Below are 23,540 nucleotides of genomic sequence, written 5' to 3'. Positions count from 1 at the left end.
CCATTAAAACTTGACAGTCACACTTCAAAGGAAATTCCCTGGATCCATGGAGGGGAATGTTTGGGGGGATCCACTAGATCCCCAGAGGTTTTTCTCTACAAATTTGCCAACTTAAGGGATACTCATTCTGGGCATTCAGTTCAGGTGTCTTAGGAGGAACCTGGGCTCTCTAGTCAGTGGAGAGGCAGATACCCGTCCCGAGTATGATTTCAGAGCTCATAAGTTTTAAGCATGCTTAATTCCATTGACTGAAGACCCCAACTGTAGATAGTAAGTATACTTTTCTAATGCTTTCTCTCTTTTTTTTTTTTTAAAGTTTCCAAAGAAGGCGAGGCATTTACAGTCATGCTTGTGTCTTTCGGTCTTATTTTCCCTACTTCAGTAACTTTATAACCAGCTCTGGCAAAGCTATGTGAGGGTAGACGTCTATATTGCTACAATTTTCTTTGAAAATAGGTTGCCTGGTAAGAAAAGACAAAATTCATAGACTCTTGAAGGGAGACTGCAGTGTAATTTTTGGTCTTATCAAGCACTCGAGGCCTTATAAAGGAAGAGCTGTTATGAAATGCCCCACCTGCAGGAGAAATTTCAGTCAGACCCAATGACTCATTAGACACTAGAGAATCTAACCATTAGCTATGTCTCAATAGAAAAGCTGGCTTCACTAGTTCTGCTACTCCACAAAAATGCATATTTTTTTTTTATCTCCTGCTTTTATTGTCTGCTTTTAGGCCAGTTGTTTGTTATGTGACTGGCAAATCCAAATACTACAATCTGCAAGCAGCAGTGCAAAATACCATCTGCTGTGAATAACTCTCATTGCTATGTACCCATTAGAACATCACCAAAGATGTGTGGTAAGGTACACTGGAAGGCTTCAGGAGTCAGAAATGCAACTGAAGCAACATTTTGCTCCATACATGATCCCATTGACGCCAGTAGGATTGTCTGAATTTTAAATTAGCCTATAACGTGACCTCAGCTGTTTAACATTAAGCAGTAGGGACAAATCTATTTCCATCAATCATGGCAATGGTCGATGTAAAATGTCTGCATTAAGTCATTGTGCTAATCTAAGAAAGCAAAGGTTGCTGCTCTGATTTGAGACAGAAAGAAATAGGAAGGAAATCTGCAGTAAGGAAATGGGCAAAGTGAGTGGTATCAAAAATTGCTTTCATGCAACCCTTTTTCTGCTGCATTGGTTTTTGCATTGCTTTGCTAAAAGGAAACCAGTGTAATTCCAGCTGGAAAAGAACAGTCCCCGCTGAATACAAGCTTGTGGCATTGATATTATATGAATAGGCCACTGAACTTTAGGATTCTTCTGCCCTTTTGACATATATAGATGGTTATTGCTTTTCCTGTGCATATTTGCTTTTCAAACAGTAGGAAGAAATTTGGTTATTGCAGATGGTGAGTTCATTCAGACTCACAGCTCTTCTCAACTTGTAGGCAATAAAATAGTACTCTGAACTTCTCCCTTTCATGGAAGCAGGTTTTGGAAAGATTAAAATGTATTTTGTAGTTGCAATATGCCGTATATTGTACTGCATTGTAGTACACTAGTGAAATAACTGGTGGTGCTTTGACATGTCTGTGGTACTCATTTGTGCCAGAATCATGAAAGATATGTACAGACAAGGGCATCCCAGGTAAAATTCAGAGTGTGGGAGGAGAGTGAAATATTGCACCATTGTGTGAATAGAAAAGCTTACTGAAATATCGAAAGACTGCTCATTTTAACAGCATGCTGTGGCTGTACTTCCTGTACAATTAAACAAGAAACCTGGTTCTTCACATATAAATAATCCCAGGGATAAACATCGTCTCTCGTAAATGTTCTACTCCCCTAGCCAGTACCTCTCTGGGTTTAATTTTCCAGTCTTGGGAGAATTCAAGTCTTCTTTCACTACGTCGAGTCCTAATGTCTGGAGGCTGTGAAAGAGCTGCCATTGTCCTTCCTGGACTTTGGATCAAGCCTGGGTTCCAGCTTCAAACTGTCAAGAGTTTGGAAGCCCTGCATGTCTCCCATCTGACTGAGGTTCCAAACTTTGCCATGCCAGTGCTTTGTGTATATATCACAGAATCCCAGGTTGGAAGGGACCTCAGGGATCATCTAGTCCAACCTTTCTAGGAAGAGTCCAGTCTAGACAAGATGGCCCAGCACCCTGTCCAGGCGACTCTTGAAGGTGGGAGGGGTGTGGGGGTGTGTGTGTACATACTGACATATTTGCTAGCATTTTCAAAAGTGAGTCTGAAGTGCTGGAAGTTAGCTTGTCTCTCCAGTCATGTCTGGGTGTGGGTGAAGGTGAGCTGCCTGAACTTCATTTTAGGAAACATTTTGCTTGGCGTGACCAGCCCAGCATCTCCGCTGGCCATTTTTGGGTCATGTATAAGATACCAGTTACGATCTGTTGTGCCTGGAGCTTGTCCAGCACAAGGATCATGCTTGCATCATCGAGCTGAGATCAGAAGGGTGCCTGACCCATACCCTCATTAAAAGCTAAGGCAATTAGCAGAATGTGCTCCAGGACTCTGGAATGTATTTCTAATCACAGATCTGAAACATCCCATATTTAAAGAATTACACTATGTTGCAAAAGGCAGAGAGGACTTCGGGTTCCTTCCTCCTGCACTGAAGCAAGTGATAGGAAGGATGCCTTCCTCAATTTGTTGTTGGATATTAGGAAAAGGTTCTTCATCCAGGGAGTGGTGGAGCCCTGGAACAGGCTCCCCAGGGTGGCATCACGGCACCAGCCTGGTGATATTCCAGAAGCATTTGGTCAATGCCCTCAGACACATGGTGTGAAATTTGGGGCTGTCCTGTGCAGAGACAGGAGCTGGACTTGATGATCCTTGTGGGTCCCTCCCACTCAGGACATTCTATGATAGCTGTGAAAGTGGCTGGCTGACTGGGTTTCTGTAAGACTGATTATTTTAAAGCTGTTGAAATTTTATTGAGTGATTAATGATGTTAGGGCACTGAGACCCATGGAGAGGCAAATTTGTTAATCATTTTAAATCTAAATAAACAAATAAGTTGTCATAGCACACGCGCTATTTCCTTTCTGTTCTTTATAAATTACCTTTTCGTCCAGAACTCCCCTTTGCTCAGTGCTGCAGACAGAAAGCATCTCATCGATTTGCTTTGATGATTTTAAGAAATGGACGTGAATCATTCTGTACTTCCTCATCTCACCAGTAATCCTAGAAACCGGAAAGTAACCGGGCATAGAAACGCTGCTTCTGTACTCCTGCCTTCCTGTGCTATGCTGCCCTGGATTGCAGAACCCTCTGGCCATCCTGTCTGGAGAGACAGTCTGGAAGCAGGAGCATATGGCGCTTCTTGTATGAGGGAAGCGAGAGAGGTGCGTCACATGCTATTAGCTGCGTAAACTGCTCATCTGCTGCCTAAAGACCCAGAGAGAAGAAAGGGGAAGCCTGACTCTCTTCTGTCCTTGTACTGATACATGGTAAATCAGAACTGCTGTATGTGAGGGTGGAGTACATGTGTCTTCCTCTGCTATGCCCTGAAGCTTGGCAGAGTTCTGGAAGAGATACGTAAATGGCAGACAATGATGGGCAATGCTTTCTTTACACACAGGATCATCAGTGTGTAGCTCTTTGCCCAGCAAACAGCTTTCTCTGACATACCCAAACACAAGCTCAAAATGTCTCAAAGCAGAACATAAATAAGCACTCGTGTCTGAACAGGGGAAGATGTCTTCTAAAAAGAAATGAGGTAGGGCACTACCTGGGGCAGCAAGAAAAGAAGGATGGGTTAGCTTCAGCTGCTTATTCTAGGGGTCCTGAATTAAAACACAGCATTGTTGATAAGTCTTAATTCTACTTTGGATGATTTTCACTGCTGAGCAAAAGAAGGAGCAAAAGAAGTTACTAAATACAGAAAAGTAACCAAGCGTTACCTTTAACAGGAAAGAGAACGGTAGAGCTGGAGAAAGCAAGGAGTGAAAGAAGGATTTTAGCTCTTCACAGAATAAAGTTGAGGGTGCTGGTTCATGGGGTGATTGTTCAGAGTGTTACCGCCACAATATAAAGCTGTAGCCCTGATCTTGCAGAGATTTCTGTGCAGACTGAACATTTCTTACAGGACTGGGCCATATGATCACATTATTAGGATCACCCATTTCTAAGGATGAGCATTTCCAACTTCAGGTGCAATCCTGCTGTCACTGAACTCAGTGGTGACCTTTGCAGGTGCTTTGCTGATGCAGGATAGATGCTTTGAGTAAAGGCTATAATGCACCAACAGATATGTTTTCATATGTTCATATGTTCACCAACAGATATGAAAAACACTGGATAGCAGACTGCAGTTCCGGAGTGTGTTGTAGCTTCTTGCTTCCCCTCCCCTCCAGCTGTTAATTATTCTTCTGGTTTAGATCTTAAGGGAGGAATTATTTATCTTTTGCTATTTGTGTTTCTGCAAAACATTAACAATCTCTTAGTAATTGCCTGCGCTAATTATCTCAAGAGTAGCAGTATTGCTGCTCATCTAGTGAAGCCACAAAGGCAGAATGTGAAGCAGGAATAATGAAATCACTTTGCTGTCCCCTTTCTATGCACGCTGCACAGGAGGAAAAGCATGGTAGATCCTGACTGTGCTATGCACAAAATACAGTGCTCAAGCCCTGCCTGTAGGAGGGCAGATGTTTTGAAATGCTTCTGTGGGGAAGTTCGGGCTGTTTTGCAGTATGCCATTATTCAGTATTTACACAGCTGTCTCTCTCTCCTGTGTACATTGACACAAAGCAACCGCATGCTCCTCTGAATGAAATATTTCAGCCCAAAGATTTGAATGTTTTAAAAATGTTTGTGCATCGCAAACCACAGTGGTTTAATATGAGTGACAAGCGTTCCTCATTTGTAATGAGTGCTTACAGGCATCTGCTATGATACCAGTTATTTACAGAAGGAAAATTAGGAATATTACCCAGCATGTTACTGGTATAATTAAACTGAATGAAATATAAGGTAGGAGTGTGCAATAAAGAATAAAATTATTTACTGAAAAAATTAAGTGCTGCTAACACTTATCTAATACAAAAGATTTTGCAATGGCAAACTTCATAAATATGCCTTTTCCGTACTGCTGTTTTCCACAAAACGTAAATCCTTTTTGTTAAATAAGATGACTGAAAGAAAGCACAGAGTTATGGAAATACATGACTAATGAAGAGAAGGCGATATGAGTTATTCTAATGTAAAAGGCTGTCTCACATCTCTAACGCTGACCTTTTCCCAGTGAAATACATTTACAGTGTTACATGTTACTTGCTAATAATTTCAGTTCTTCTGGTCTTTGAGTTCACAACTCTTAGCTTGAATAGATATTTTAAAGTAACCGTGACCATTTTCTGAGAGACAAAAGACTCTGATCATTTTTCATATGTGGATGTAACTAGGACAAATGTCTGTCCTTGGCATCCAGGTGCTTTCCTACCATTAATCTTCACAGCCCCCTCTGGGGTAGGTGGCGGTTATTATACATGCATTTTATTCCTGGGATAACTTAAACAGAATCAGAGAAGCTTGCCCAAAATTTAATCCTGGTCTGACTGAAGTTAATAGGAGGTAAATGCATCACTTTGCTGGAAGCATAATTTCCCACATAGTAGGGATACAAGGCAGTAATCAGGAGTTCCTGTCTGTGCATCTGACAGCCAAATCACTTGGCTGTGGCCTGTTTGCTGACTCTTGCTGTATGTGTAGGCCGAGCTGGAGCTCCACATAAACCTGTGTGAGACGGACTCATGTTTTAAATGAGGCCAAGATGGTATTCTGCCTTCTTCTGCTATTTTTATCTTTTAAAAAAGTCTTCACAGCAGTTGTCTAACTTGTAAAAATTATACATAACTTTTATTTTGCTCATTGGAAGCGTTCATCTGGTATTTGTGACCTTGATATAGGGAAATGGGTAGGTTTTGCACTAATGTTAATCGTGTGTAAAGGCATTTATAAAGGTATTTAAAAGATTACCTTTCTCAGAGGAATAATCAGGGCATTGTCTGCAAAGTAATGAAAATTTAAAAATGCCTAGTTGAACAATGCGATGTAGAAATGAATAGGCTGTAGAAAAACCCACATAATGTCCAGATTGTCTGCCTATTTCTAACACACTTTTTATAAAGAAAGGGAATATTGACATATTGGCCCTAATTTCAGATGCCCTAATAAAACAATGTCTTGCTTCATAGGCTCAGGGATTAGTCCTGTCTCTGTAAAGCATCTACAGTGTCTTTTGCTCTCTTTTTCTGATGCTGAGTATTGCAGTGTAGGGGCCAAATGACTCCAGTCTATTAGAGTGCTAAGGCCAAAGAAGAACTGTGTAGCTAATCATATCATTTGCAGAATGAATTTCTGGCTCATGCACACCTCTCCTTGATACATTCACCCTCACCTCATCACTTTCCCTTGGTCTTCCTTTGCTGGGAAAGCGAGGTACAAGCATTTGTTGAGCTGTGCGTATGTACTGCATAAAGATGTTCACTGGGGTTAAATCAATCGTCTCTTAAAATTGGGTCAGTTCTTTATCCATGTGAGTACCGCCCTGGGAAATGCATGTTGTGGATAGCAGCAGCAGCAAGTTGCTGAACCTTGAACCTAAGGGAGAGGACATGGAAGGAGGCTGAGACTCTCCACCTCGCATTGCAAAGGAGTATTCCGAGTACTTACCTGTTCGTAGGTTATATTCACCCTTGCACCAGGGCAGTCTTACTCTTCTAGCCGATTGCAGTACTTTGACTACAAGACCAAGGTCCAGGTGATCATAATCTTTTGAAATCGTTTCAGAAAGTCTTTCAACCTACCATGTCCTAGTGGGCACCCAGCAAAGAGATTAGAATTAAGGACTCAGGTTTCAAGGCTTCAAAAAGTTTGCTGCTCTGAATTGGGATGGGTAATCAGTCCTGGAAATGTCTGCTCTGCAGCAAGCCAAAGAATAAAATCAGTTTGGGTCTACTGAAATGCTTTATTTTCATTTCAGACTTTCTGGTTTTTTTCATTCTTCATCAGGATTTCAAAATCACTTAATTTTTGGAAATAAATTTCCATTATTTTCAGTCTGAAAGTGGTCCATTTATATCTTCTAACCTTAAGCAATAAATCCCCCTCCACAAACATCTTTGAACTGGGAATTTTGTTTTAAAATAGACCTTTTTCCACCAGCAGTTTTGTATCAGCATTTTCCAAGGGTATCATCAAATAGTTCCTGACCAGCTCTCTTGAGTGTCTGGTAAGAGTCAGATAAAAGAACCAGAATTAGACAGGCTTGCCAAACCAGAGCTCATTTTATGTGCAGTCACTATGCTTTCACATGTATAATGGTTTTATAAGTTTCTTTTAACTTCATTATTGTCTGCTCTTTTTTTCATGTTTTTTATATCCTCATAAACAAATAATGTCTTTTATGATAAAAGGGAGATTCTACAAAATAGGAGAATCCTACATAATGCTTGACTCAGACTCTGCATTTAGGTTGCTGTGGCTTTTCTGAACCATTTTCTATTGTATTTTGGTATTGCTCTGTGCTTTACTGACTATTCAATATATTTCCCACAGAGACTAGTTTTGTGTGTTTCCTGTAGTGAAGACTATTCAAATGGACTATAATCCTGTAATAGTTTATAGCAAAATCAATTTGATATGCTTGGGAAACATTCGCTTGTACTAGAGTCAGAGGAAATGTGTGTGCAGGGTTGAGAATTTATATTTGTCATGAATTTTTTGAAGTTGGAAACTCCTGTGCTTGCATAATTGAGAGTCCGCTTTTGTTCTACTTAATTTTTCCTTTTTCCAGCTATTTTTAAGGAGAATCCTATTGTATCAGCTTAGTTAGCTAGGAAGGTTTTAGGATTTAAACCTCTGTTTCAGAAGAAGATCTCCTGTTCAGCTGTATTTTGTGCAAATTTAGCTCCAAATGTTCTGAGTGCCTCCATGGAAGTAATTAGGTGAGTTATTGCCGTGTAGCTCTGTGTACAGTACCTGCCTGGTAGCACATCTTTGAGTTAATATTTAAGAACTACTGCAGCACCCTCAAGTGGTGATGCTGATCTGTATTTAGAGGGTTTTCTCCAAATATTTATTTCTAGGATTATGAATCGGTTTAATGCTTTGGGCTGACCTGCCCAGATATTGTCAGACCCTGCAACCCTTAGCCAGGTGAAGCTCCCACCGAATACAATTAATTTCATTGGAATCTGAACAACGGACTCGAGAAAGTTTTCCTTGGATTGTCAAATGATTTTATGGAGGGCGTAAAGCATTCTCTGTGCCCGCAGTAACTCTGTTTTTTCTGTCAGTTGTGCTGGAGTAAATAACCCGAGGATGCTATAGAAAGAGAAACCAGCACATTAGGTTTTTTCTCAGGGCGGCGGTTGCAAATGTAGAACAACCGTAGCATAAGAAACACAACTGCAAACTACACAGATTGCTTGAGCGCGCACACACACACCAGTGACATCTATAGTAATGACTTGGGAAGAATGCTATTTCTCAGGGATGTTTTACTATCTTTGTGGTGTAGTCCTCTGACTCTTCAGCTTTTTCTCCCGATAGCTGCCTGTCTGAGGCAAGCAGCTGTGTGCCAGACCAGGTGAATGGCCCTGGTTTGGGGCCCCTTGCTCCCAAAATTAGCAAATGGGATCTCTCCTGATGCTCCACCTCCTACTAATTCTGCTGAGCTTTCTCAGTACTCAAGGTGAAGAGAGTCGTTACCCTGTAGAATCAATGGCCGTAGGATGAAGCTTGTGCGCTCTTTTGCCCCCAGTACAGACCTGCATGAGCAAATCACTTCGCTCCGATGGTCTCATCTGTAAAACACCGACAAGGAGTTTTATTTCAGAAGTTTACTCTAAGTCTTAGTGGATCTTGTCTCCATTTTAAGGGCCTTAAGTGAAAACAGATATCAAAATGCTTCCTCCTATGTCACTTCCAACAGTGTGTGCTGGGCAGAGGGCACAGACTGGTGGGAGTGGAAGTGCTGCCACACCACCGGCACTGCTGTGTGCCATATGTGCTAATGCTGCAGGTTAGCAGGATGGCACAGCTGCTTGTTTACCGCTGCAACTTCTACCAGGTCTGGCTTGTTTTCTGTATCAAACTCAGAGAACAGGCTTGACAAGCACTATGAACAAAACAGTTTTATTTCTGAAAGGTAGAAGGAGATCCAGACTCTTATTTATAAAATTGATCCCAGTGAATTATCCCTAGATATTATTAAGAATTAATTAATAATTAGAAAAATAGAATTCTTTTTTCCTTTTGCCCTCTCTCCCAGTTATTTGACATAGGAAATAGAAATCACTAGCATTTTAGGCTTTGTCTTCACGTCATTCTATTTTTTTTCCCCTCTCTTTCCATAAAAGACTCATCTCATTTAAATTAGTGTGCCATCTAGGTTGTCATGTATATAACAGACTGCATTGTGTTCACAAGAGAAGCATGTCAGTAGAGGGCAGGGTCCAACAGCAGTGAGTTTCCAAAGGGATCTGATAAAGAAATTACAACTATTTTCTAATATGAACTAGATAATAGACAGAAATTATGTGTGATGGAGCATATTTAATAGAATGTCTGTGCTCTCATTTTAAAGGCCTGCTGTCAGCTTAGAAATCACACTGTGAACATATCAGTATCTTTTTTATTTTTTCTATAGAAAGGCACTACTGGTAACACAGAAGAGAGGGAGAGAGATTACTTTGTAAACTTGCCTTAGGCTGCTCCTAAAATAAGCAGAAAGGTGTGATCAGACCTCTCCCACCATGGCTGCAGTACTAAGCTGGGATACGCCAGCAGCCCACACTGCAGCTGACCCACAAACCTAATTTAAAATATTTTGGGGCACATGTGGGGCTTGCAAGGTGGCAGGACGTGCAGCTGCTGCTGCCTCTTAAACTAGGTGGCCTGGCTAGAGAATTGCCCGTGGTGGAGGGGGGGCTGCAGCTCAGTGTGAGAATCCCAGTCAAAAGTCAGCCACGAGAACAGGGAGCCCCTCAGCTCTGGATCATAAACTCAACACACAGGTACATTACAGATAAAGCAGTGGGTCTCTGCAGCTCCCTGGAAAAGGTAGGCCAAAGATTAAATCACTGCCAGTGTATTTATTTAGAAATAGGCCTTGGTGAGTGTTCTGAAAGTAATAAAATTCCAAACTCCAAAGATTTAAGCCCCTTGCAAGTGCTTTCTTTCCTTTTTAATACAAAGAAAGCTCTGAGAGCCACAAAATGCAGAAGGTGCCTTTGGTGGAAATATCCCAGGTCACCTAAATTCTTGTCAGTCCAATGTGACACCTCAAGTTCTAGCCACAACACAGTATTGCCCCTTTTTAGGGTGACTGTCCCACTTTCTGGTTATGTTGTCTCTGTTATCGAACAAATGTTTCCACCTCTGACAAGTTGTTGCCTGCATTTGTCATAATATGCTGCAAATGCCAGTACCACACGTGCTTTATTTTGAAAGACCTGTATGTTTCTAGATGACAAAACTAGGCCATGCAAACAGATTTTGAGGTGTCATCCACTTCCAAAAATACCAAGCAATACCAGTGCAAGGATATGTTCCTTTGAATGGGGATACTCTTTTCTCAGTAAAGGATACTTTCAATAAATTTATTATCCCCAGAATCAGTAATGGTTTCTGTTTTACTGAGTTACTGCAGAGGCAAAGACCTACTTAAATTGGTAAATAATGGCTAGAATAAACAAATTCCACAGAAAAATATGGTAAAATTTGCTCAGTCTCATGAAATTGAAGAAGGTTTTAGGGCAGTTATTTATATAAAATCATTGAAGATGTAGTGTTGAGAAACAATTTGATTATTTTCAAGAACCTTAAATTCCAGATAACTGGAGGTGCTGTTTCTCTCTGCTCATTGCTGCTAGTGTTCCTGGAGGGAAGGCATCAACTAGTGTAGCAAGTGGGGTTTCATCAGAAGTTGTTACTGCCTTAAGTCATGGTGGCTTCATTTTTTCAACAATTGCTTTCAGTGTCGGTGCTTTTTCAAAATGCAGCTCTGGCTGTGTTGCTGAAGCCGTGTTGATGTCATTGTGGCAGAAACTGTGATGGACTCAAAGGTTGTTTCTTGGAGCCCTGTTGTGACATTTTTAGCTGCCTAGTTGCTGCTTGCCTGCTTTGTGGAGAGGAACAAGAGGATCTGAATGCTGCTGTGTGCTTGCGTAACTTTGAGGGAATTAGATATTTTCCTGTGGAACAGAAAATCGGACTTCTGTTGGATGTTTGAAATTATCAGCTGCAGTCAAAATTTTATGGGATTGCCTTTCACAGTCATATTCAGATCACAATGAAGCAGAGTCCCGGATTGCTTTTGTCTTGGCAGTGAAATTATTAAACATCTCTAAAGTTAGTTTTCACAATTTTAGTTTGGTTCACTTGGCATGCTTTTATGATTCCTTGGCATATGCAAATAAATATACATATAGATCTACCTCCAAGTCAAGAGGGAGTAAACGTATGCATGTCTTGTTTCACAAAGCTTTGGGGTTATTTATTTTTTAAAGATATTACTTAGCAAGCCAATAAGATCTATATTGGCTTAAATAGCAGCTAGAAATCAAATGCCCCTAAATTTAGGTACATACAGTGAATATGTAAATATGCATGTGAATATCCACTGGAATTTTCCAAGGCAGCAACTTATATTGATTACGCCATCACCGATTCGATTTTGATAATTCCAGTGTGTATTCCAGTACCTCATGTTCCTAAATACCTTTGTGAAGCCGACCTGAGTGCCTCTGTTGGACATAGTTTGAAAGATTGCAGTAAGGTTAAAAGGAAGCACATAGGTTGATGAGTTAAATCCTAAGAGGTATTTAAAATGAAAATCTCTCTTTGAGTGGCTTGTTTGTGGATCCTAAATAACTGTGCTCATAAACCTCTGTTAAATTGGTAAGGACGTAATTTATTTATCTCCTATCAGTATTCCATTCTTGTCCTTGTGTCTCCCACCTCTTGAAAAACGAATACGCTGTTTGGACAGCCGTTTATAATCCCATATATTTGCTGTTACATAATGGCAGTTGACCAAAAGGATTAACAAACCTTTAAAATAGCCTTTGAGAGCTTCAGTTGTTTTAGATTTTATGTTACGAAGACAGGTGAATTGGATGAATGGGGTAATTTGTACTTAGAAAACTATAAGTGAACTGGTAAGCTTTTTTTCTAATCAACTTATAAAAACAAATAGGAGGGAAGAACATGCACCAGCACTAATAGTGAAGTAGCACAATCATCCACCAATTGTAATTAGTGCCAAATCCAAAAAGGAATTACTTTTAGGTGATGTAGGGGACTTCAGACAGCTAATCTAGAACTGCGTTCCATAAAGTCCCTGCTTATGGACCGCTTAGTTCTAGATGACTGAACTCATGAGATGCTTTTCTGTTCAGCCTGAAAACTTTCTGAAGCACCTACAGTGGCTGTTCTGTACATTCATAACTGCCCTGAGAAGACATCTCAAGACAGCTCCTCATCTGTCTGTACTCCTGATGGGAGACAGAAACTGGACTGGTTTCCCTGATCCGGTATTTATTCCTAGAGAATATCCAACATGCTTTCTCACAGGGTGGGTTTTTTTACAAACCTCCATCATTGCTCCTTTCTTTGTAAAGGGCTGCAAGAGAAGAATATTTGGACATGCTGAAGCTGTGCCAAACTGGAGGAAGAAATGTAAGTCTGACAGGGCCAGAATGAGAACTAAGGAGTAGAAGGGTATTTTGTTAGTCTAATGGTAGCTAGGCTTTCTGAGATGTCCATCTGTCTCTATATGCTTTTTTTCTCTGCATATTCGTATTTCTCTCTAGGGTTTTCCTTCAGCTGTGGGGTTCTAAAACCCAGAATTATGTAATTACATCCCCTGGGTCTTTTAGTAAATCTAGATTTTAGTTCTCTTCCAAGCAACAAGAAAGCTGTCAGTTTAGTGCCGGGTAGTCTGAGAAGTCACAGATCTGTTTAAAGAAAATCTCTGTATTATAAAGAAGTCTTTCAATGAAAGTGTTTTGTCTGTCTGCTCCCCTTAAAATCTGTGGCATGCATTTGAAATGCTGACTGGTTACATCCCTTCTGTTTCTCTAACATTCTGCATGCGGTGCTCGGCAAGTGGAAATTCAGAATTTCTCCAAGGTTTTGCTGCTTCTGTGTGCTAACAATGATCTCTGAGAGCCAACATGGGCACTTAAGGGTGTGCAGATGTGGGTCAAGCACTTAAGATGGAGCAAGAACCTTGTGCACCCCCTTCACGTACAGAGCTGAACGTAGTCTCTCGCCTTAAGACAGAGTCCACCTGAAGTAGCTGACTGAAGTACAGTAGACACTTTTCCAAAATTATTATTTTTTTAATAGACCTGCAACAGCCTACTTTGCCTTTCTGAAGAAAAAAATATTTCCTTTTCTTACTGAAAACCTCGAGAGATCATATTAATCAGGCAGACTGGTTGTCATGGCATATCTGACTTGGGCATCAAATACTGGCAAGTTGCAAAGCAGAAAAGAATATGCATAGTGGAGACCAGTTCAGCAACGTTAGCTGCATCTTCCATGGCTGCCAACAGCTCTTGGCATCCAAAGAAAAATGTATTTATCTGTAACTTCAATGCTTGCCTTTCTGGCTTGTCTTGAAGATATGGAATTGGGATCTCGTCCTAACTTCTCTTAGATAAACCTTCCAAAGACAGAATATTAATTAAGGCAAGAGGGACAGTCTTCAGCACAAATTCCTATTTGCATGTATTGCAATACTAGGTGCAGTCATAGGCCAGGACCTCCGTGTGGTGTACAGCTGTACAGACAGACATGCACCTGTACCTTCTTTTACTTAGGCTTTGCAGTCACCTTTTCTAGCAGCAAACTTGCACGACCGTTGCTCCTGAGCACGCTCTTCTGTGTGGTTTTTTTGTGCCTTTCATCACCCCTGCACCAGTTGCAAAATCATAAAAACTAGAGATGGGAAAAACCTTGTTGGTCATGTGGTCTGTCCTTTTGCCAGTTGGCAGGATTATGCCTTGCAGCACATTTTCTAGTGCCTTGTACAGGCTATTTATAAACGTTCTCAGCATTAGGACTTTTACCCATTTCCTCTGGAAACAGCCCTGCTCGCACTACAGGGAAGTACTTGCTGATACTCAGCTACATGTTACTCGTTTCATTTAATTAGGCCTAGGTGTGTATCAACATTCTTGGTGGATAAAATCACCTGTCTGCTGCCCACTGAGCGGACGTTTATCCAGCAGGCACCAAAGTACCCTCTAGAGCAGCTGATCTCCCTGGCTTTGAAAATCCTCCCGTTCTGTGGCTCCAATTAACCTCGTCACACTCCAGCCTGTCTCCCCGCTCTCCAGGCGTGATGGTGCTTTCCATCTCTGCCAGCTTTGGTCCATTTCTTTTCTGCCTCTTTGACCTCACTTGCCTTCATCTCCTTTCTCTCTCAACCCTCCTGGTACTTCACTGTGTCCCTGCCTCTTCTATGTGCTTTTGGTTTTCTTTCTTCACTGCTCCCTCTGGGTCCATCTCTTCCCATGAAGAGCCTTTTCTTCCAGCCTACTTCCTTTTTTCCCCAAAATGTTGTATCCTGTAAAGCCATCTTGCCTACCATTCCCCATACTTAAGTATCAGTGTTTTCCCCACAAAGAGCCTTCTTTCAAGCACTTGTGGAAGATTGAATTATTCTTGCAGTGCCCATAGAGCTAATTTTTCCAATGCTTCTCTTAGTTCAGCGTGGAAAGCTATCTTGTTTGTTTGTTTGGGGTTGGTTTTGGAGGGTTTTTTTTAATCATTGTAAGGCCTGCAAGATTTTTTTTTTTTAATAATATCTGTGCTGCCAGAGAAAATTGGGCCTTTCTATGTCCCTGGCTCATTCACTGTCCAATGCTGTATTTCTACAAAATTTGCTCTGAGTTGCTGTTAGCGCAAATAATGCCATAAGAAAGTGAACAGATCAGCCTACTAATTCCACAGTATATAATACCCCTCAGTCTTCAGCAGCCCTAGTGTCACTTATCTTGACACAACTGTATGCTTCCCCCAGCACGCACATTAGATCAAAATGTATGACCGAGTGTACCCTCCGGGACTGCTGAATTGTTGCATTTGACATTGGAAAGAGAATTTCTGTTCTGTTTTGGTTTGGTCGGGTTTTTAGATGACACCAGACAGCAGATGTATAGGTGGCATAAGCCTGAGGCCATTACGGATTCAAGAGTTGGGTGTTTTTGTCTCGGCTAACAATAGTAATAGGAGTTAAAATAGTGTGTCTTTGTTTCTGTAGTGCCTGGAGAGTTGCTATTATAAAAAGTCAGAGGGATGATATTAATAAATACAGACATTTTAAGAGCAAATAATAATTTAGGGTTTTCTGGAGTGATATGAAAAGATAACGAGAAAATTCTAAAATTTCTTTAAAAGTTAGTTGGAAAAGGAAAATATAATATTTTATTTAATAAAAAGTGTACTTGAAGTACTGAAAAATTATTTAAAAATTTCACAAATAAGATGCTTATAACTGTCGCCACATGAAAACTAGAAACATGCTTAGCTCTGTCTCCAACAAACTCAGTGTTATTTAGATGACAAGTTCAAAGTTTAAGCAAACGTAAATTGCTTAGTCAGAACAGAAGAATGGAACGCGAATAACAACGCTTGAATCCCCTGACAGACACAAGTAATATTTTTTCTTAAATATCCAAGAGGATCATGGCTGGGTTGTTTCTTTGCCAGTGTAATTTTGAGAACATTTGTCCAAAAAGAAATATTTTATGTACAGTTTTAAAGGCAGTAGGGCTTGGGTTTGACCCGCTTTTGATAGTGTTACATTAATAGTGATGAAATGTGGGGATGCTGTTTATTTATACAACGTGGAAAAACCAAGTGTCATTTTTATCTGTATGCTTTAAAAATGTCAGTAAAACATAATTACTTTGCTGCTGCAGGGAAAATATCTTAAGCTAACACACTTTATTTTGATGGAAATGTCACTAGTTAGGACTCAAACCTCCTTGCAAAACTTTGGATACTGAATTAAATATACAACTAAGAGTCTCTTGAGAACCCTGTTTGTTTTGAAATGCCTTGATTTTTATCTTGGGATCTGTTTGCAGAATTTAGGGGAAGGTTCTTTCTTACATACAATGTGTGTGTTTAAAGATGTGAATCTTATATTTATGCTTCTAAAATCTTTTGCCTCTTTAAACATATTTCATAATGCAAGTTGCTTTCTTCTCCTCAAATCTTGCCATCGGCTGAAAAGGTCTTTTGCTACAATGAAGCCCCAGTTACTGATATAGTGTTTATTTATTGTCATTTTACTGTCATGTTTCAGCGATTCCTGTGTTTCTTTTTTGGGCTCCACGCTGTTTTCCGCGCCCTGTTGGTGTGCAAACTGTATGACAGTATCTGGTCATACAACCAGGACATTGTAGAGGACTCTGGGCTCCAAGTCATGCACAGGTGAACAGCAAATTCACCATGGAATTGCAAGCGGAGAGCAGAGGAGTCCCAGCACTGAGCTGTGACTTGGGACCGCTGGGTTGCGTCCCCCGCCGAGAGGCGGGCAGCGCTACCGTAATGCATGCTTGTTGGGGACAACCTACATCCTGAGATAGCTTGTGCACAGAAGTGCTCTCCAGAGTCCCTAATGAAATCACCCGGGTCCCCTGTGACTCAGAAAAATCCTCCTGCTTTCAGTAATGGCATCGACAGACTGGTTCTGGTGAGTCTTATTGCAAGGGTTATTCAAGATATTTCTGCCTCCAGCTGCCTGCTCAGCCCTTCTGCACAAGGTCACTCTCGCCGTAGCAGGGCTACAGAAACGTGTGTTGCTGTTCCCGACTGGAGCAAACCGTCTTCCTTCACCCACCGCGATACCCAGAGCATGACGTGACTTTGCTTCTGCTGTCCCTGGTCTGTCATGGAGTAAGAGCTGGAATCAGGAAGGCCTTTAAATAGCTGTAATTATTTATTTCAGGGCAAATGAATCACAGCCCGAAGCTGCACGATCAGGAATTTTTTGGTGGATGAGGACCATTTGGCTGGTTGTTTTTCACTGAGCTCTTGAAATATTTGACATTGCAATTTTATGTTCCTTTAAAATATTTTTTCCATGTCTTGTGTACACACATACGTGCACAATATGTGCGTGCATGACTAGACAAACTCGATTATGGGAAATCTTGGTTCTTAAGAATTAAAACCACAAACTGAATGTATTTGGAACTGAACTGGTCCTTAGTGGCTCGTTCAGTTTTGAACTGAGCTCTCAGGCGGAATGTTTCCTTTTTTTCTGTACTTTCTTTGAGACTTTTTAATTCAGACATTTAATCTTTGGTGGTTTGTTTATTTTTTTTGCCTGGTGGTTTCGTCTTGCCTTTTTGTGGCTTTCTTTGATTATTCCTTTGTGCCCTAGTTTTCCTTAGAAGTTAAAAACATTTTTTTTAATCTGATTCTCTCGTTCCTTTATTTTTTTTAACGCTAGTTGTCACCAATTCCAAATAGTCATAGAGCCACTGTTCATGCAGTTCAAGATGAAATTTAGCTGAGCTAACTGCCCGGGTTTTTGGTAGTGTGGAGTCAGTTTGTGTCCGAAACATAACTTACAAGGGGTCCAGGTGGCTCTTGGAAAGTTACCTCTGTGCCGATGTGTGTCGTTAAGACTCAGAAGCTAGACCTTTGCGTCAGAGCATTGTGTGCTCATCTCGTTTTTTAATTAAATGTCAGGATCTCAGTTGTGAAGATCAAAATGATTCCTTCTTTTAAGTCCTGTCAGGAAGGAGGCAGAGCATTTGTTTTTGTTTTCTCTCTTGATGAGATAAGGTTCCTTTTTCATCTAAATGTTAAGACTTTTCATCCCTGACTTTGAAGACACAAATAAAAAGCAGCGGATGAAACTATTCAGATGTAAAGAGATTTTGATCAGGCAGTGGCTGGAATCATGGAGGGGGGGAGAGCTGCACTTCAGAATACTGCATACATGATATACTGAGGTGGGGGATTTTTTAAGACCGATGAAATGACATATATCAAAGATGGTATTTTCTTAACAGCTAAAACTTTGAGTAAGACCACATTTAGAAACATCTCAGCCCATCAAATCCACTTGCTAAAGTATAGGCAAGTTTGTGAGCTCTTCAGCAGCAAGTCTCAGTGTGAACGGGCAAACTCTGGTTTAGGCTTTGTGTTTTCCCGTAAAACGACGCCCGGTAATGCCAGTATCTCTGGCAAGCTTAGAGGTCAGAGAGGAGGAGGATTTCGGGGAGGGGAAGAGGGGACAGCTACCCTGGCACTTGCCTTTAAACCCAAGCATCTGTTGCTATGGAAACCCCGGAGCCTGATGCTGGAGCAACAGGGATTGTCACCCTCTGTCCCGATGCGGCCGTCCTGGGAGCGGCCGGACACCCGCTGCAGCTCTGCCGGAGCCTCCCCGAGCCCACGCCCGCTGCCTCCTCCGGGAGCGGTAATTAGCGGCCGCCGCTCTCGGGGCCGAACGAGCGCGGCCCGGCTCCAAGGCGGCGCCGGGGCGGGCGGGCTGCGGGGGCGCTCCCGGCCCGGGACCGGCTCCGGGAACGGGCTCCGGGTCCGAATCGGGCCCCGACCCCGGCCCAACCCGCCCGGCCACCCCGGCGCCGGCACCGCGTTGTTTATCGCCGGCCGGTGCTGCCGGGAGCCACTTCGGGCGGATTTCCACAGAGGGGCGCTGAAGCACGTTTTAATGCAGCAAAAATGAATTAATACAAAAATAGTAAGAGACACAATTTACCGGATTCTTTTAAAAAGCGACGACAACAACCTCCAAAAACCCGCAAACCCTTCCCCCCGCCCCTCAGCCGTGGGGAGGCGGGGGAAGGAGGAGGAGGACGGGGCGGTGGCGGCGGCAGAGCCGGGCCGGGCCGGCTGGGGCAGGGCCGGGCAGCGGGGGGGGATCGGCCCCCCGTCCCCTGCCCCCGCCCCGGGGCCGAGCCGCCCCGGGCACGGCGGCCTCCCGGCGCCCCTCCAGCCGCCGGTCCCGCCTCCCGCCTCGCCTTTCCCCTCCCCACCTCTCTTTCACGGCTGGCGATCAGGTGTCTGTTGCTTTTTTTTAAGTTGTTTCCCCGGGAAAAAAAAAAAAAAAAAAAGAGAAGAAAAAGAAGGTGCCGAAAAAGAGATGATTGTAGAAGAGCCCTCCCTCCCTAGAAGAGCAACGTGCTTTGAATGAGGCTTCCCAGCCTCTTCCACCCCGTCTCACACACTCTGTCACTCTGCCTCTCGCCGGTGCACACTGTTGGTATGCGACCTCGGCGGCGCCGGCTCCGCCACCTCTGCCGGGGGAGCCGCTGACGGGCGCCTGAGCCGGCCCCCCTCCCTCTTTTTTTTTTTTTTTTTTTCCTTTTTTTTTTTTTTTCCCTTTCTTGCTTTTGCAAACACACACGCACACCCCCAAAGCACATTTAATGCTGATCCACTCGGGCGCCATTATCGGGGGTACGTCTTCGTGGAGTGTTTTGGTTCTCTTTTTTCCTTCTTCTTCGTTTTTTTTTTTTTTCCTTCCCAACACTGGATGGTGCAGCATTCCCGGGGCCTGTGGTGTTACGGCTCGATTGCGTTTTATTATTTATTTATCTATCTTCTCCCCCCCCCCCCCCCCCATCACTCCCCCCTCCCTGCTCTCAATCTCCCCGCTTCTCTCCGGGTGCCGGTGCAGCGGACCGGGGAGCAGCATCCCTCGCTCTCCCCTCCACTGATGTGGGACTGAGCCTCGCCCGCGTGTAGCATGCTGTAGCCAAAAAAGAAGAGAGGAGGGAGAGAAATAAATAAAAAAAAAAGAGAAAGAAACCGAGGGAGAAGCGTCTCTCTTTCCCTCCCTCCCCCTGGTTTCCCGCGGATTGACTTCATGGCTTCACTGTACCAGCGGTTCAGCGGGAAGATCAACACCTCCCGCTCTTTCCCCGTTCCCCCCGAAGCGAGTCACCTCCTGGGCGCCCAGAGCAGCGAGGAGGACGGCGCTGCCGGCAAGACCTCGCGACCATTGCAACAGGAAAGCAGCCGGCCCCGCTTCCAGTACCAGCCGCGAAGTGACTGCGAGGAGGAGGATGTAAGCGCCGGTGCTCTTCGCGTTGGGTTGGGTTTTGGGTGTCCCCCCCTCCGCCCCCCCGTCCTGCAGGCTGCCTCTGTGCCCCTCCTGGCTGGCAGCGATTTCTTGCCGTTTGGCCGCTCATCCAGGCGGGTTTTTGCGCTCCTCTTCTTTCCCCGAAGTGCCGGGGATAGTCCGGGACGGATCCCGCGCCAAGCCGAGCCTAGCTAAGCGGAGCCGGGGCTCGCCCTCCCCCGCGCTGCCGCCGCTCCTCTCCCCGTTACCTTGCGCGGCTCTCCGCTGCCGCGGAGCGGGGCTGGGGGCCGCGGGCTCCGCACGTTTGGAAACGGCAAGTGCAACCTCCGGCCGCCTCCCTCCAGGCGAGGCGACAAGGCTCCCCCCCCCCCCCCCCCCGTTTGTTTTTTTTTTTTTCATTTCTTTTATTCTTCTTCCATGTTTTACCCTGTAACACTTCCCCGGGGCACAAGTCTTCACCCTGTCCCTCCCTCCAAGCCTTCCCGTCAGCCTCCCCCCAACCCTGGCAGCGGGGAAACTTTTTAACCCGTGAACAGCCGGCTCTGGGACTCTCTCACCACCCCCACTCCCCCCCCGCCGCCCCCGGGCGACCCCCGCGGCGAAGGCGCAAACTCCGGCCGCGCACTTTGCGCTCCCGCGCTGCCTCCGAGAGCAGCGACTCCAAGGGTGCATCTGCCTTGTGCGGATCTCCTGCCTTCGCGACGAGGGGCTCGCCCAGGCCGCCGCTCGCTGCTGTGCCTGAGGGAGTTAAACTGGCTTGGCTCGATCGCGCCTAGTTCTTTCGGAAGGATGAAAGGGGGGATTTACAAAGCGGGGCTCAAAGCGGGTGGCTGCCCGTCGCTGGCGTCCTCCGGGTCGTGTTAGGTTTGCAGAGGGATTGGAGGGCGTTTTGCCTCTGTGGAAGCACACGCACAAGGAGAAGCAAAGGGCTGCAGTTGGGAATAATGTTTGTGTCTGTTAAAAATACTTCTTGCCCGGGTGGGACGCGTTAGCTTTGCGGCAGGGTTCAGGAAAGCCTGCCCAGGAAAGGCACCGCTTCAAGCCGAGACAGCAGCTCTGCCTAACTCGGAGGGGAGAGTCGTGTTCGCAGGGAAACTTCCCGGGTCGTCTTTTAATCTCCTGTCCCTTTTCCTGCCCCTTCGTAAAAACTCCGGCGGTCCGTAGCGCAAGTGCACTTTAGCCAGCGACAGGGCAAATGGGCCTAAACCTCGCCGAGGTGCAGCCAGGCTCAGAGCCCCCGGGGGCCGGCGGGGACAGCGGCCGGGATTAACCCTCCCCTGCGACCCCGCTCACCGCCAGCGATCCCGGCGCCGCCGCTCCTTGGCCCCGGCCAACAGCGGCGGGGGCCCGTCCCCGCGCCCCGCACCCCGCACCCACCCGTGCCCGTTCCGCGGCGTGGCTGGGGCCGCGGGGCCCTTCCCGCGGCCGGGCTGGGCTCTAGGTGTCGCTGCGAGGCAGCGGAGTGCCGCCGCCGGCGCGGGCTCACGCACATCCCCCTCGTTATTTGACTGTTTTAATTTCGCTTGCCTGGGTTTGGAGGCGGCAGATGTCTGGAGCCGCTCCTCTGATCACCAGGAGCGCTGAGCCGGGAAGCAAAGGACGCCGTTTACCGAGTGCGGGTGATTTGTGCTGGCAGGCTCCAATATAATAAGAATAATATTAAACTACTAAAAGCAGAATTGGGATTGTTTTCTTTTTTTTTTTTTCTCCTTTTTCTTATTTTAAATGCCCTCGGGGTTTGTGTGTGGGCGGAGGACATCGTTGTGCCGTAGAGGGGAAGGCGCCTGCCGAGGTGTCGCCCGCAATTAAGAGGAAAAAGCATGGCCAGAAACAGGGATTTGGGGTGACTTTTAAGCGCACGTGGGCACCTCGTGGGAATGATTTTTAAATGGGGCAACGCGTGTGAGAAAGTTCAGTGGGCCGGGTCGGGCAGCTCAAGGGTGCTCCCGTCCGACGGCGCCTGGGCGGGCTGGGCCGGGGGTCTCCGGTGGAGGGTCGTTCGGGTCGGAAGGTCGTGACAAAGCCAGTGGAAATGGCTTTTAAAGCGTGTGTTGTAGGACGAAGGGGGCCTGCCGGCGGGGGCAGCCGAGCCAGAGGGCAGGCACGGCAAGGCGGGGAGCTGCCGGCCGGGGCCGGGGCCGGGGCCGGGGCCGGGGCCGGGGCCGGGGCCGGGGCCGGGGCCGGGGCCGGGGCCGGGGCCGGGGCCGGGGCCGGGGCCGGGGCCGGGGCCGGGGCCGGGGCCGGGGCCGGGGCCGGGGGGGCTCCCCGCCGTGCCGAGCCCGCCCCGGAGCGGCCTCTTGCCCTCGGCCGTGGCGGGATTCCTCTGCCGCCCGCGGGGGCCGCAGGCGGGCTGGCCCGGGGCGAGCGAACGCAGCCGCGGTGTGAAGCCCGCGGGGCGAAGGGAAACACGAGGCGGGCAGGAGGCCAGGGCTGGGAGAGGTGCGAGGAGGGCAGTGTGTGCCGGGCGCCGGGAGCATGTGCTGTTGCTTGGCCTGGGGAAGGGCTTACTGAGCCGGCACTGGAAACCCCGCTCTAACGTGATGAGGCTCCTGATGTCTGTTTTACACGTATACGATGTCTAAGGTCTTTCGTCCTTCAACACCGATCTATTAGGGAAAGCCAGAACTTAAAAATATAGAAACAAAGTTGGTTTTGGTTTGTTGTTTTTGTTTTTTTTTTTTTTGCCTGGCCACACTTGGAAATACCAAAGCAATCCTGAGAATGAGACTGTTCTGTTTTTAACTTTGCCACGTGATCAATAATCAGGAGAGAACTGAGGTTGTTATTGTAGGTCACTGGCGATGACTTTGGTATTGAAATGCGTGCTGCGTTCAGTACTATATTTTTAAGCACCAGTACAGATCTCAGTGCTGTACAGAACAGAGGGAAAGACAGGATCTTGTCTTTGAAGGCCCCAGTACTGTTAGTAAGCATTTTGTCCACTGGAAGTACTACTGGTGGAAAAACACTAGACAAAACCTATCTGAAACTAAAGACAAAGCAGTAACTTTGTAATAAAATTTAAAACAAAGGCAGTCGTGGTTTAATATGACATCTGCTGGCTTCACTTTACAGCCAGCGTTGAGAAGGGCTTGAGAACATTGTTTTCCTAATATGAAAGCATGGCAAAGCATAAGTCACAACATTACTTAGTATTTTAACAAGTTTTTACAATGTTTCAAGTCATGGTAGGTATAGGCGAAAATGTATATAGTAGACCTGACTTGTGAACAAAACCTGGGTTAAATATTTCAAATTTTGCATGTTAATTATTAGCCTGATGAGACAATCGTGTTATTTATGGGAGGACTAATGAGGAAACTAGGGCCTGTATAAATGACCCCAGAAAATCACTTCCCAAGGGGCTCTGTGGCGGTGTTGGTATGACGTTAATTATTGCAACAGCTGTATACAAAATTCTGATGACATT

General features: G+C 45.1%; 1 protein-coding gene across 3 annotated transcripts in view; it reads left to right on the top strand.

The window, feature by feature from the left end:
- Positions 1-23,540, top strand: part of DPP6 (dipeptidyl peptidase like 6) — a 576,690-nt gene that overhangs the window by 132,277 nt on the left and 420,873 nt on the right. For 2 of the 3 annotated variants that reach the window (XM_064445042.1, XM_064445045.1), the window contains exon 1: positions 19,764-20,095. The exons of the other annotated variant lie outside the window; for it this stretch is intronic. In XM_064445042.1, coding sequence (XP_064301112.1) covers positions 19,895-20,095 — 201 coding nt within the window. In that variant the 5' untranslated portion in view covers positions 19,764-19,894. Of the gene's footprint in view, positions 1-19,763; positions 20,096-23,540 lie in introns of those variants that run through there. 3 annotated transcript variants of the gene reach the window in all.

This window comes from Phalacrocorax carbo, chromosome 2 (assembly GCF_963921805.1).
Source record: "Phalacrocorax carbo chromosome 2, bPhaCar2.1, whole genome shotgun sequence".
Lineage (NCBI taxonomy): Eukaryota > Metazoa > Chordata > Aves > Suliformes > Phalacrocoracidae > Phalacrocorax > Phalacrocorax carbo.
Note: the sequence above shows the minus strand (reverse complement) of the source record. Positions and strands in the feature narration are given on the sequence as shown.